This window comes from Hyaena hyaena, unplaced genomic scaffold (genome assembly GCF_003009895.1).
Source record: "Hyaena hyaena isolate Hyena2069 unplaced genomic scaffold, ASM300989v1 scaffold_772, whole genome shotgun sequence".
NCBI lineage: Eukaryota > Metazoa > Chordata > Mammalia > Carnivora > Hyaenidae > Hyaena > Hyaena hyaena.
The window spans coordinates 628,895-643,068 of NW_024081404.1; the positions used below are offsets into that span (position 1 = coordinate 628,895).

General features: G+C 42.7%; 1 protein-coding gene across 9 annotated transcripts in view; it reads left to right on the forward strand.

Annotated features, from left to right (window-relative positions):
* RBFOX1 (RNA binding fox-1 homolog 1) overlaps positions 1-14,174 on the forward strand; it is a 620,770-nt gene that overhangs the window by 538,514 nt on the left and 68,082 nt on the right. For 8 of the 9 annotated variants that reach the window (XM_039218656.1, XM_039218662.1, XM_039218655.1 and 5 more), the window contains exon 9: positions 3,726-3,806. The exons of the other annotated variant lie outside the window; for it this stretch is intronic. In XM_039218656.1, coding sequence (XP_039074587.1) covers positions 3,726-3,806 — 81 coding nt within the window. The remainder of the gene's footprint in view (positions 1-3,725; positions 3,807-14,174) is intronic. 9 annotated transcript variants of the gene reach the window in all.

A 14,174-nucleotide genomic window follows, 5' to 3' on the forward strand; every position in this document is an offset into this window, starting at 1 on the left:
GGCTCTGACTCAGGGGAGGCTCACTGTGACAAACACCAATATGTAAATGAAAAGTTGCTGCACAGCAGGTGACTTTTTAAGTGTAATGGGAACATAGAATGAGGAGTGATCCATTAACTCCTGGGGACCAGGAAAAGAGAAGGAGACTTTTAAATGACACCATTGGAATTCGGGTGGGACCTATATAAAATTAGACCCCATGAAATTCCCATAATTCAATCCTAGTTGACATGAAGAGGTCAGTTTCATATGGTTTAACCTAACAGAAGGAACAGAAATGGCATGGAGTTTCCATCCCATCCACCAACTGATTAAATGGTAGCAACTGCCTAGAAGCTGTGTTAAGAATGACTCAGAGGATTCCAGGCTAATAGAAAAGGATACTGTGGGAAATTGATGAATGGTCTGTCCTAGCTAGGGAATGGTGTCTAGTGGTAGAAATTGAACACAGTTGCCATCTTTAAGTTATAAGGAGGAAGCCCCCCCACACACACACAAAGGCCTGGATATTAGAGCAAAATTGCTTTAGAAACAAAGGCACAGAAGTCTGAGAAGTACAGGATATCGCCATGGTGGCAAGTAAATGGTCTATGTTGGGGGGATGGGGCACGGACAGAAAACACAATGCAATAGGCTCCTTAGAAAGCTGCCTCACAACGTGCCTTGAATGACCTTGTAAACACTTTTCATGGTGCTGCGCATACCTTATTGTCTATTTGAGTTACTTTTTTAAACTAATATAATTGACTCTCCCCCCGCCCCCAAAAATGCATGGAGGTTATAATGTTTTTCTCTGACTCTTTGTTTTTGTTTAATTCAAAGCTTTCTCCTAAGAAAAGGTCACAAAGTACTAAGAGAACATACAATAAGTACTTTGCAAATTAAATTAGAGGATGCTTTTTAGGAAAAAAAAAAAAAGTCTTGTGACACTATAGGTTTTGTTTTACAAAGGTCAGAATTACAGCATAAAGAATTTTTTTTTCACTACCAAGAGGGCATCCAAAGAAGTTATTTCAGCCCAGTTTCTCTGACTCTACAGCATAAGAGCATTAGGAAAGCTTCATTTTGCCCTGCCAGGATTTAGCTTTCTAGAGGGAATCTGTGTTGTGTCCCAATGGGATTCTCTAAATTGCATTGAGAGTGTTGAAAATTGACCCTAAGGTTTTGACTGCACAATATCGAAATGTTCTTCTGGATATATTTTTGCTACAACTTTGCTATTTTTCTTTTGAAACCACAGCACCTCCAAGAAACTTCAGATCTCATTTTAAAAAGTGGTTTTTAACCAGGGGTGGACAGGAGAGACCCCTGGAATTGCTCACAGGTCCCACCCTACAAGGCACTGATGTGGCTTCTCTCTATGTATCCTAGAGACATTAGTTTCTATCTGAGATTCTAGCAATGAGCAACGACATAGAGATGGATACCGCTGCAAAGTCAGACTAAGTGCTCATTGATAAGGCACATGGGGGGGGGCGGTGTGTTAAGGAGTATCCTGTATCCTTTGGGTGCATAGTCCAGTGCTGTTGGTTGGTTCTAGACCCCATGCCCCCAAGATCTGGTGTTCAGTTTGTCTGCTGTTAATTGCCATACTACACTAGTTTCTTGCCAAAACCAGGAAGACTTACTGAGAAGTCAGACCATGTGAAAGAAGTCCCTGCTTATACGTTGGGTTAAGCTTTTTTTTTTTTTTTTAAATTTTTTTTAATGTTTTATTTATTTCTAGGAGAGAGAGAGAGAGAGAGAGAGAGAGAGACAGCATGACAGGGGAGGGCCAGAGAGAGAGGGAGTCACCGACTGAAACAGGCTCCAGGCTCTGAGCCGGCAGTCAGCACAGAGCCCGACGCGGGGCTCGAACCCACGAACCGTGAGATCGTGACCTAAGCGAAAGTCGGACGCTCAACCGACTAAGCCACCCAGGCGCCCCGGGTTAAGCTTTTTAAATAAAGTAGAAAGAAGATGAGTTGAGCAAAGTCTGATCATAACTCGGGCCCAACCAGACTCTGAATACAATGACTGCCAAGAGAAGGGTAGTCACTCATATCCAGACTTCTGTGGGAGCCCTTCTCTGGCCTTTAGTGGAGGATACCAGGGTAAGCGTTGGAAGGACTAGGGGACGTTTCTTCAGATGGTCCATGGGCTGTTTCTCCTGGTTAAAGAGTGGATAGATATGGTTGAGCTGGTGAAGGGGGGACACTTTTAATAGATCTTTGCTTTACCTGGAAATAAGGTACAAAATCCAGGGAAACACAAGGAACAGAGGGTAGAAGTGGCATTTGCAGAAGCCTTCTCAGCCCTTCTCATAGGATCCATCCATCCTTGGCTCCGTACCTGAAGGATGTTGGAGCCAAGGTCATGGAGATGGTCTCTGGAGCTCAGTTCAGGAAAGATGGCAGTCTCTTCATGGTTCATGTAGCAATCCATCTCTGATTGGCAAACCCCCCCACTCATGCTGCGAGTTTTAACTATACTTCCTTTGACCTTGAGAAAGACACTTTCGGGTTCTACAACCCCTTTTTGAGCAAGGGCTGGCAAGTCTCCAAGGACATGTAGCTGAGCTCACAGTAAGGCAGGCGTCTTCTCACTGGAGCAGCTTACCAGCTGTAGTGATGGCTGGCGGGTCCCAAACTGAATGGAGGCACTGACCTTGCCCAGCCAGGCAAGTGAGCAGAAACCACCAGAACCCATTTCTGTCCTCAGTAATGGGCTGACAATTCCTCAGAAGTCTCTCTCATTCTTTTCAAAGTCAGTGTGAGCTTTGCAGCAGCAGGAGAGCAGAATCGATACCCTGAGGATTCCTGACCCTGCTCCTCCTGTTCAGAGTGGGCGATTGTTCAAAACACATCATAGACTGAGGAGATATCTCCAGATTCCATCGTTCTTCCCTGCTGGAAAATTCCATTGTGCCAGGAGAAGCCCAGTGCCCTTTGCTTTAAATAAGGCAGAGGACAGTCAGCTCTGCAGTGCAGGCTTGGTGAGACAGCCTTTCCTTGCTGGCAGCCTGAGAGCTTTCCGGAAGAAGTGGGAAAGCACAGAAGCTAAAGGCTGTCTCACTCCAAGCCCAGTGTGGGTCCAGGGTGGGTCATGCGGAAGGTGAAAGTTGCATTCATTGCTTCTGTGCCGCACCTCTGTTCTTCCCCTGAGTAACTGATTCAGATGGTCTAAAGTGGGGGAGGAGGAAAAGTTTTCTCCAAACAAAGCAGTGCATGTGCTGACCCTTTGCCAGGCTGTGATTAAGTGTTAGCCCCTGCATTGGGCCCATCTCTAGCCATATGATTCACAACCCTTCCTGGAGGTAGGTATATTCACCGCATTTTCCAGATGAGAATCCCAAGGCACAGAGAGGTACAGTGACTTACCCAGATCACACAGCTAAGTGGTGTCTGAGCCAGGCTTGTCATCTAGTTCCCTCTGATCTTTCTCAAGCTCCCTTTGAAGTATGCCATACTGCCGCCATCACTGACCTGAAACTGGGTCCTGGAGCATCCAGACCCCACTATGGAAAGCCCGGCTGACAAGGAGTCACTTTTTCTTAGAGGGCTGGAGGGTGGGCTTCTGAGTCCCTTCTGCTGAGACAGAGGGTTTCCATGGGTGTCCCGGCTATGTGCACGGGGATGTGGCTATGTTTTCATTTCTCTGCCTTTCTTGTTTGCGTTGCTGTGATCTCACAGGTGTAGCATGCCTGTTCCCAAACCAGATACCATCTATCTCTCTCTCTTTCGTAGGCACGGTGCTGTTGTGCCAGGCAAACCAGGAGGGATCTTCCATGTACAGTGCCCCCAGTTCACTTGTATATACTTCCGCAAGTAAGCCCGCTGTTGTGGCTCTCTTTCTGTTTTGTGACATAAATCTGAGTCAAATCACCTTCCCTGCTATGTAAGTTCCCCTCCCCTCCCTCTCTGCTCCACCCTCCCTGTGGCTGTCCACAAGGTGAAGTTGATTCTCATAAGCATGTCTCTGTGTTCCTGTTGCCTTAGCATCTAATCCCTTTGCTCATTACGTGTGAATGCTCACTTCCTGGATGTCCAGTCATCCTTTGTTAAGACCTATCAGGATCCAGTCCAATGGATGGGACATGGGGCATTGGTTCTGGGGGAAGGCGCATGATGGTGTGGGTGAGGGTGGGGCTAAAGCTCACTGCCTGCCTTCTACCCCTGCTTTGCAAATTAACATGAAAATAATGGATGTAAAATACGCAGGCCAGCCAAGTGACCCCCTCACCTAGCAAAAGGTGTTTGATTGTCATTCTCCAGCACCATTTTCTCACTGGAAAACAGAGGCTTGTTTGCAAGGCTGTTCTGCCCTTTTGCTGTGTGATTCCATTGAGCAGGAGGAGGAGAGAGAATGAAGTGATTCTCCCCAGTTTAACTGGGTAGAGGAAATAACAGTAAAAGGCACTTTAATAGATACGAATGTGGCCATCAAGTGGGGAGAAGACCCACAAATAAATATGGAAGATAGATCTCAGTGTTGGTGTGGGAAAACCAAGGGTTTCTCTGCCTGGGTTGGATGCTTCAGGGTAGAGAACGCCCCACCCCCACCCCAGTTCCTAGGACAGGTGGAAGAATTACAGTTCTCGTGGATTCCGTCATAGTTAGCCCAGCTGGCTTGCTCCTCCTCAGAAAGATCCCTGGGCACAGCTGAGACTTTCTCATGTATTTCATAGGGTGATGAAACCCCCTTAACTGCCAAACGGGTCCTCATTGGAATCGGTGCTCAAAAGTGAGTGTGAAAACAGGGTAAGGCAGGCTGCTGGAGGCTAGCTAGAGAAGGGGGTGGTGGAAAGCAGAGGTAAGAGGCACATGTTGGGGGGATGGATGGGAGAAACAGAGGGGAGATCTCCCAGATGCCAAGACCAAGCGTCTCAAGTCCCAAAGGCTCAGGAAAACCAAACTCTTTGCTGTGGGGCACAAGTTAGAAGTAGTCACCAGGAGCCAGAAACATGACTGGGAAGTTCCGAGGGTTTCTGAAGGCGCCAGGTTGTAGGGGAAGCCCATGTCCATCCCAACCAGCCTTATATCTCCAAAGGCAGTTTGGCATTCATTAAATGCAGGACGTCTTTCTGTGTCCCCAAGATACCAGAATCTAACCATACTGTTAAGAAGTGGTTCTTTCTTAATATAAGGAAATTTACCCCTTTGGGCAGTATAAATGTGTGTGAATGTATCTCGTAGAATTAGGATACTAGTATACATGTTCACATGCACAACCTTGTTTCATCATCAAGATCTGCACCAGGTAGGTATTACAATGTTTGCTTTTCAGCAGAGGAATGGAGGGCATCAAGACTGAGTGATAACCCAGGATCACACAGCCATAATGTGGTAGATTGGTTTTTTGAACCTGGGAAATTATTCAACTTTTGACTGCTTTTCTGGCTCCCTTTGACCTTAAATATCATCATCATTCCATTGTCATGTCTCCTACCTTCTCTATAAATATTATTTTCTGAAGGAACATTGGCAATCCAAAACTTACCATGGTTGAGTTCCAGACTGTTAGTTTGTTTTCTGTAACATTTTGTTGTCCCATAGAACTGAGATGAAATGTTCCATATCTGGCTGTCCAGTAGGTAGACTTGTGGAACAGAGGCATTGAATTTTTTATTTAATGTAGTTTTAATTAATTTTACTCGGATTAGCCAAATGGGGCTAATGGCTACCATATTGGAAAGCATGGCTTTCAATGATCATATGAAATACACATTTCTACTTAAGTTCCCTGTTCCGAAGTTAACAGAACAAATGAAATCCAAATTGGGCTGGTTTGAATTGGTATAGCTCTTCTAAGGTGGCTTTAGGGAAAGTGTGTGTCATAAATATCAAACATGGGAAGATGTCACAAATTCTTCATGTCAAAATAGGGAAAGTGTACAGAGGAAACAATGTTATCTGAAGCAGGGATCGGCAAACTACAGCCTAGGGGCCAAATCCAGCCCACAGCCTGTTTTTGTAGAGCTTGTGAAGTAAGAATGAGTCTTATATTTTTCAAAGGAATATAGAAACAAAACAAAAACAAAAGACAACATGTGACCGAGACAGAGATGGTCCATGGAGCCAAACATATTGTCTTTATAGCACTTCACAGAAAAGTGTGCTGATCTCAGATATAAATGGTCCGTTTAATTATTGAAAAATACAAACTGGCAATATCACTTTGCTGTTTGTTTTTTCCCTGAGTTTAAAAGTAAAAATGTATAATAATTATAGAAACTAAATAATGTGTGTCCAATACCCTTCATTTTTAAATTGCATAATCAATCATAGTACCTACACATTTTTCATCCTTTTATTTTCATTTATTATCATGTCATGTGCACTTTCTGAAAATATGTTAATGGCTACATAATATTCTATCATTTCACAATATTATATTTTAATCCACTTCTCCATTGTTGGGTACTTCAGTTGGTAGGAATTTTTAAGAAATATTAAAGAAAAAATGTCCTTGTACAGAGCAGTGTTAAAGAAACAACAATTAATAAGTAGCTGATCCTCCTACCCCATAACAAAGCAAAAACTCATTTCTCACAATAAGAATCTTTACTTGTTGAACCTTAAGCAACAGTAACCAGACAGACAAGCTCAGGGAGTGTTTTGTAGGGACAGACAGCCCCTAGGCTTTTCCTTCCCCACGTGAGTCACCAGAGGGACTGCAGATTATTTCCATCTTGACGCAACAATGCTGAGTGTAAAGACTATCCCTTCCTCCCCGAGACACATTGCTGAGTTTCTCTGCTTCAGTTCTCCAAGTAAACAATGCCTTTTGGGACTAGACTGTGTGCAAGTTATCTAACTTCTTTGTAACTTAGATTTTCTCTTCCAGATTAAGATGAAGGTTCTAGAGCAAAGTCACACCATATGTGCTGTAAACAATCCTGCCAGCATATAAAGGCTCATTTTTGCTTGCTGTCTGTCTCTGTCTCTATCTCTCTGTATCTCTCTCTCTCTCTCTCTCTCTCTCTCTCTCTCTCTCTCACACACACACACACACACACACACACACACACACACTGAGGGCATGCACATGGCCACATGAAGTTCATATCCTCTCCAGCTCTGACGTACATGTGGCTGAGAGCCACATCTCTGGTCTCTGGGGTCTGAATGGTGTGGCCTCTTTTTGTCTAAGAATCAAGCCTTCTTCCCAAAAGCTGAGGGTCCCTTACTTCTCAGCAATCTTGTAGGATATACCTGCTTTTTAACTTGAAAATGTGTATATTTCTCATGACTAGCTAACAATTGTACTCTTGAAGAAAGGTGTGTATAAATTACACTTTTGTAAATTGGATCCTATGTTTTCACTGATTTCCGTGATTACTCCTGAGATTGTGGTGTTTTCCCCCCATGGATCTTTAACTGGCCTTGGATATTTTAGACTTAAATTGCCCCTCTGCCTAGCCAAATAGCTAATCATCTGTAAATAACACCCTTAAATGCAGTAGGGGAGATGGTTTTTAAAGGAACCCTGCTGAATTCCTCTGTAATGAAAATAATTCCTACTTGAAGTTATCTGTTTTTTAAGATGCACTTTTGCATAATGGGTTTTCCCCATACTTAAGTGAATCATCCTAATATGACCCAGGACATGAAAGCATTTAGAGAGAGATTTCCAGTCACGGCTCTGTGTCAATACAACCTAATCCTGCAGATTCTCCAAATTCTCCCCAACCGACCTCAGTTTTTCCTCCTCATCCCAACCTTTATCCTGGAGTGAAACCCCAATTCAAGTTGTATCATGGGACGTCACACACCCTCTCACGTGTCCTGGTGAACCACGAGCATCCAGAGTGTAAAGTGAGCTTCCTTTTTGGCAGACAAATGAAGTCAAAGCAAAAATTCTAGAGAATTAGGCAAGATCACCTTGTACCAAATGGAAAACATTTAATATTAATATTTTTGTCTTAAAAAACATTAATTTTTCATAAACTAAATTGAATTAAATGAACTACTTCATTAGTTTTGAACTAATTTTAAATAATTTAATAGCTTTACATTTGCTTTCCATAGCCCACAACCAACCCCATAATGGAGAAGTTTGGTGAAAGTGGGGGCAGGGCCGGTGGGCTTGTTCACTGCCCACCCTGTCCTGGGCCAGTGGTCTGGAGGCTCCTGTCTCAGGGAAAGGCACCAACTTTATAATCAGCACTGTTTGCATACAGAACCTGCTGACTATCAGAAATGACTCCAGGCAGAAATAGGAAAGGAAAGAACATGTCACCTTTCTTCCAAGTTAAAACATTACCTCCCCTTTTTATTAGTTGAAATATCAAGAAGTGGATCCAAGATTCCATGAATGGCAGAGTCACTTTCTCATTTGCATTAGCAAAGCCAGCTGTCACGGATCCTTATTTCTATAAGAAGTAGATGTTTCCAAAAAGAAGGTCATTGTTACCCACTTTACTTTGTTTTCTTTACAATTTCATGAATAGATTTTAAATTACAAATCTGACGTGTGTTCACTGTAATTAGAGAAGAATGCTAATAAATACACACACACACACACACACACACACACACACACACACTCTCACATATGTGTGGAATGATGTGGTAATAATATCCCCAGTTGATCCCAAAACATACACCTTTAAAGCAACCCCTGTTGGTTGCCTGGAAATCTCTTTGCACATTTTCTCCATTATACAGTGCAAAAATGGGCAAACAGACTCGGCATGTATGTGTTAGTAATTTGCTTTTCTACAGAGGGGGCTGTACACATGCATATTATGGGCACATTCCACGTATTAGTCATATTTTGTGACTACCTCCCATTTAGCCCCCCAGCTGTTTTCATGCAGTCCCATGTGGGAATGCCCATTCAGTCGTTCTCTGGCCACAGACATTCCAACAAACCACTTCTGCCTGTGGTACGTACCTTCACATGGACCCTAACATAGCATTGCTTCTGATCCCACATCCAGCTTCCCAAGCATGGGATTGATGGTTCTATCCCAGCATTCTTTTTTATTATTATTATTTATTCTTTAATTTACATCCAAGTTGGCATATAGTGCAACAATGATTTCAGGAGTAGAATCCTTAATGCCCCTTACCCATTTAGCCCATCCCCCCTCCCACAACCCCTCCAGCAACTCTGTTTGTTCTCCATATTTGAGAGTCTGTTATGTTTTATCCCCATCCTTGTTTTTATATTATTTTTGCTTCCCTTCCCTTATGTTTATCTGCTTTGTATCTTAAAGTCCTCCTACGAGTAAAGTCATATGATATTTATCTTGCTCTGACAGATTTAACTTAGCTTAATACCCTCTAGTTCCATCCCCCTAATTACAAATGGCAAGATTTCATTCTTTTTGATTGCCGAGTAATACTCCATTGTGTTTATATTCGACATCTTCTTTATTCATTCATCCATCATCCATCCCAATATTCTTGCCAGCACCTGCATATACTGCTCCTTTTATGTTGAAAATCAGTTGGGTGAAAAATAGCTTCTCAGTTTGCTCTCATTTCCACTTGCCTTGCTCTTTGTGAGGAATGTCAGATTCACCACATTAATCATTTCATGTACATTACCTCTTGTGGATTTCCAGGATACATCTGCCCCTTTCTCTTCTGGGTTCTTCTGATTTGATCTGTAATTCCCACTGAGAGAGAATTATTCATTAGGGAGAATAACCTAGGAACAGCACAGGAATTGTGAACATGTTTCCTATTTGGGGCATTGCATCTTGCTAACATTCCACTATACATTATTAAATACACGGCAACTATATCGGTCTCGTTTTCTGTAACCAGCTTTAGATCTCACTTTAGGTTACAGAATGCCTGTCAGGTGTAGGTATTGTTCAGCACTGTACTAGTTTTCTCAGACTGCCATAACCAAATACCCTAGACTGGGGGAGCTTAGACAACAGACATTTGTTTTCTCATAGTTCTGGAGGTTAGAAATATGCGATCAGGGTCCTAGCAAGGGTCGGTCCCAATGAGGGCTCTCTTTCTGGCTCATGAATGTTCACCTTTTCACTGTGTCCTTACATGGCAGAGAGAGAAAGTCATCAGGGGCCTCTTCTTATAAGGGCACTAAGCCCCACCTCATGACCTTATCTCAACCTAATTACCAACCAAAGGTCTCATCCCTAAGTAACATCACATGGGAAATTAGACCTTTGACATACAACGGTTTTTTTGGTTGTTGGGGGGAGATGGGGGACATGTTATTATTTGGTCCGTAGCAAGTACCAGAGAAATGGGTTTTATTTGTCAACAGGCAGAAAGACATTTTCCAGCTGAAATTTATGGATCGTTCCATATACTTATGCATGCAAACAGGTGTATTTTCACACAATGACATGGAAGCCACAGGTGAACTTTAGACCCGTGTGAGAACAAATCCTAAAGGAAAGGGAAGATGACTGTCAATTCCCCCTGAAATTTTTACCCCGATCATAGGGCAGGAAAAAATCTGATATCACGGCCTCAGGATGCTAAATGTTATCAAAATGCAAAATCACTTCTTCGTTTATTCACTTTTATGAAACTCAAGGGCAAGCAGTGGTAGCATGTTTTAATTGATGTATTGATTGCAGATTTTATGGAAGTAATTGTGTGGAATTCATAAAACAATGATTTAAGTGGCAGAAACATACATAAATCAGGCCTGCACTGTTCTACTTTTAAGTAATTGATAGAACTTCCATTGGTTTCTGTAATTAAAGTAACAGCCTAAATTAATTTATGGCTTCCTCTTTCTTCTGCCTCACACAGAAAATGTCAGTAGACTGAGTACAGCTGATGGAAAGTACACGTTCAGGTCACTGTGTTACTGACACACTGGTTTAAAGACCCGTGTCGTCTCTCTCTCTCTCTCTCTCTCTCTCTCTCTTATCTCAGCTTTGTGGGTCTCTGAAAAGGCCTTTTACTAATATTGTCTGGAGGAATCACTTAAAAGGAAGAATAATCTGAGCTGAGATTAGGGTAAAGCAGGAGAGGGGCTCACTTCAGACAAAATCTAAAGAGGCGCCATAAAACTTGGTAGCCAAGAAAAATAATATTCTAAGGCAGTATTTTTAAAACTCTAAGTTAATGGAAAAAATCAACAATGATCAAAATGTCACATTTTTCCATTAAGACAAGTATTCTTAATTTTTTTTTAACCTTGGGGTCCTATATGCTCAGCATAGAATGTCTTTATTTAAAGTTTGAGAGTCTGTTCATCATGGGTTTTTTTTAAGAATAATTTTAATTTTAAAAAAATTGCAGTGAAATATGATTTATCCTGATGACTGTTGCCACTTCCCCTTAAATTTTGCGCCCAAGATGAGCACCTAACTGGCCTTACCCTCATTCTAACCCTGAAATAATAACAATAAAAAATAATAATAACATTATTAATACTAAGTAAGAGTTACTGAGCACTTACTATATGTCAGGCATTCTGCTAAACCCTTCACATGAACCTTCTCCTTTAATCCTCACAAAATGATGAAACAAATGTGATTTTCATTCCCCTTTTCATTTGAGAAAATTTAGAATTAAGAAGGGTTGAGAAATGTATTCAAGGTGACCCAGCCAGATCAACTTTGAACTCAGCCTAACTCCATCCCAAGCTTTCCATCTTTACTATATTTATCCATCTGGTGGGGGTGGGGGTGGAAGCAGCCACATGCTCTGCTCCTGGAAATGTCTGAGAAGAGAGTGGTCAAGTGCAGTTTCTAGGCAGCTGTCCAGCTTCAGCATTCAGGCCAACCTGTGCTTCTTCCTTCCCATCCCTGGGTTGCTACAGAGACAGTTCTTTCCTGTCTGATGCATCTGGCCAGGGGTTGGCAAAATTGTTCTTCCAAAGGCCAGGTAGTAAATATCTCCAGCCTTACTGTTGGCAAGTACTCAACTTGTCTGTAGCTTGAAAGTAGCCACAGACAGTGCATAAATAGATAGGTGTGGCTCTGCTTTTTGATTGACAAAAACTGTCTTGGGGTCAGATGTGGCCCCAAGGGCGAGCCATAGTTTACCAACCTCTTTGTTAGGCTAACATTCTTATCTGAAAGGGCAGGACTTCAGGACTTGGGGAGGGAGATAAAGAGGAATCTTCTTTTCAATGTGCACCCCCTTGGGCTTTTTGCATTTTTTGCCATTCTATCACATTTTAAAACCAATAGTGGAAAGTAGGCACAGAAACAGAATACCCTTCTTGAGGTACACATCAAGTAAGATATGTACATAAATGCAGTCTAGATGCGATGGATTGACTTAGTTTTGCCCTTATAACCAACAACAAACAAAGATGGATTTGGAGGCGATTATTTTGGTGCTGTTGGCTTTCCCTAAGACCTGCCTCGGTTTCCCTGGGATTCATGGTGAGACTGCATGAACTTACTCAGGATGCCTCATCCTTGCCTGGGCTGCTTCTGGCTCCTCCCACAACTTCTAGCCTAAAGGGTGCTCTGGAATGGATCTTTCTAATAGGAATCAGTGCCTTGCCTCTCTGACATCTATGGCTCAGCATTATGGTGACAACATACATGTGTCCCCTCTGTCATCATCTCAGAAATAAGTCCTTCTATTCTTTACTCATCTTATAAGTCCTTTGATGGTCTTTATCAGTTTATTTCTATATGTCAGGTACCATTCCAGGCACTATAAATACTCCGTGAGCAAGGCATCCTTAAGTCAGCCTCTGCAGTGCCACATTCAAGTGTGGATAATAGACAAACACGTAATGCTAATGTCTTGGAAGTGCAAACAAATTACTCACAGGGATATTTGGGGACCACACCCAATGGGAGACTTACCCATTGTTCACATAGCTTTTTTAATGCCTCTTGGTAGGTCAGCTAAATATCACTGTTTCACCATCATCCAACACGCTTCCTACTAAAATCCTGTTTCCCTCATTGAACCCATGGATGTGGAGATTTTGAGACCCCTAAAGTGCCATGCTTTGCCTGTCGCCTCAGTCACAGCACAGGTCCTGACTTAGTGCACAGTGACTGTCCACAGCTGGGTACAGATACCAGCTGCCACCGCTGCTTTCCGAATCCCAGAGGCCTTCTCTCCATGACTGAAGCACCTTCTCACTGCCTTGTTCCATAGGCCCTACCTTTCCAAGGTTTGGCACAGCTCTGATTTATAAACAGCTGGTTTTTAAGAGGTTTTTTGCTAGCTCCTCTGCTAACTTAGTTACCTCACCTGGACACCAGTTTCCTGAACAGGTTTAGTTGTAGTTTCAGTCCACGCCCCACTATTGCCCGGACAGGGTTAGCTCTCGACTCATAATCCTAGACCACTTTGTTGTTACTGTTTTGTCCCTTTAAAGAAAAAAAGGAAAACAATTTCAGGGGGGAAAAAACTCACTAGTTGAACATCCTCAGTTGTTTACAGGAAAGAATCTGGAAAGAAACAGCCACATTTCAGGCGGCTGCAGTCTAGCTCTCCTGGCGCTTTGGTTATTAATCTCAATGCAGAATAGTGGCTTTTGTCGTTTGCAGATGAGGGTCTCACTTATGCAAAGGGCTGCCAATCGCAAAAACTACCATCCTGTGGTGTGCCCCCAAACATCTTATTTGTCTTGATATTTCTCTCACAGAAATACATATGACAGATAAGGAGTCACTGGAGGATGGTTGGCTTTGTGTTAGACAGTTATTAAAACAATAAACTACGTTGCCCTGGGATTCCAGTGTATGCACAGGCAGAGAACAAGGCTGAGACGAGATGTTTCTGAAAGGCAGTGAGGCAGTTGTTCTCGGGGAGCTCCCTGGAAACCCCAAGTCCTGTGACAGCATTGACAGAAAGTGCTTTTTAATGTTCACATTTTTGTAAGACCAACAAACTGCCTGATGCAGCTCCCGCATTTAACTCCCGGGGCCATGCCTACCTTCCTGTGGCCCTTGGCGGAGGTGAGAGAGAAATCCTTCAGTGAGTTGAGAAGCTTATTTTAGAATTTATTATTTTTTTGAGCACTCATCTGCACTTCATTTGCTCTCTCAAACTAATATGCGTTTAAAATGGAAAGAAAAAAAAAAAGCTATTCTGAGTTTGCACCAAAAGTGAACATTTCAGGGGCCAAAAATAAGATCTTATTTGATTCCTGGAATATAAAGGGGGCTGCTTGGTGCAATGGAGCAGGTGTGTGTTCCTAGGTGACCCAGCTTTGTAAACTGAGCCAAGTCCGCTCAAAGTCTGCACGGCTGGGAGTGAACAGCTTAGAAGTGG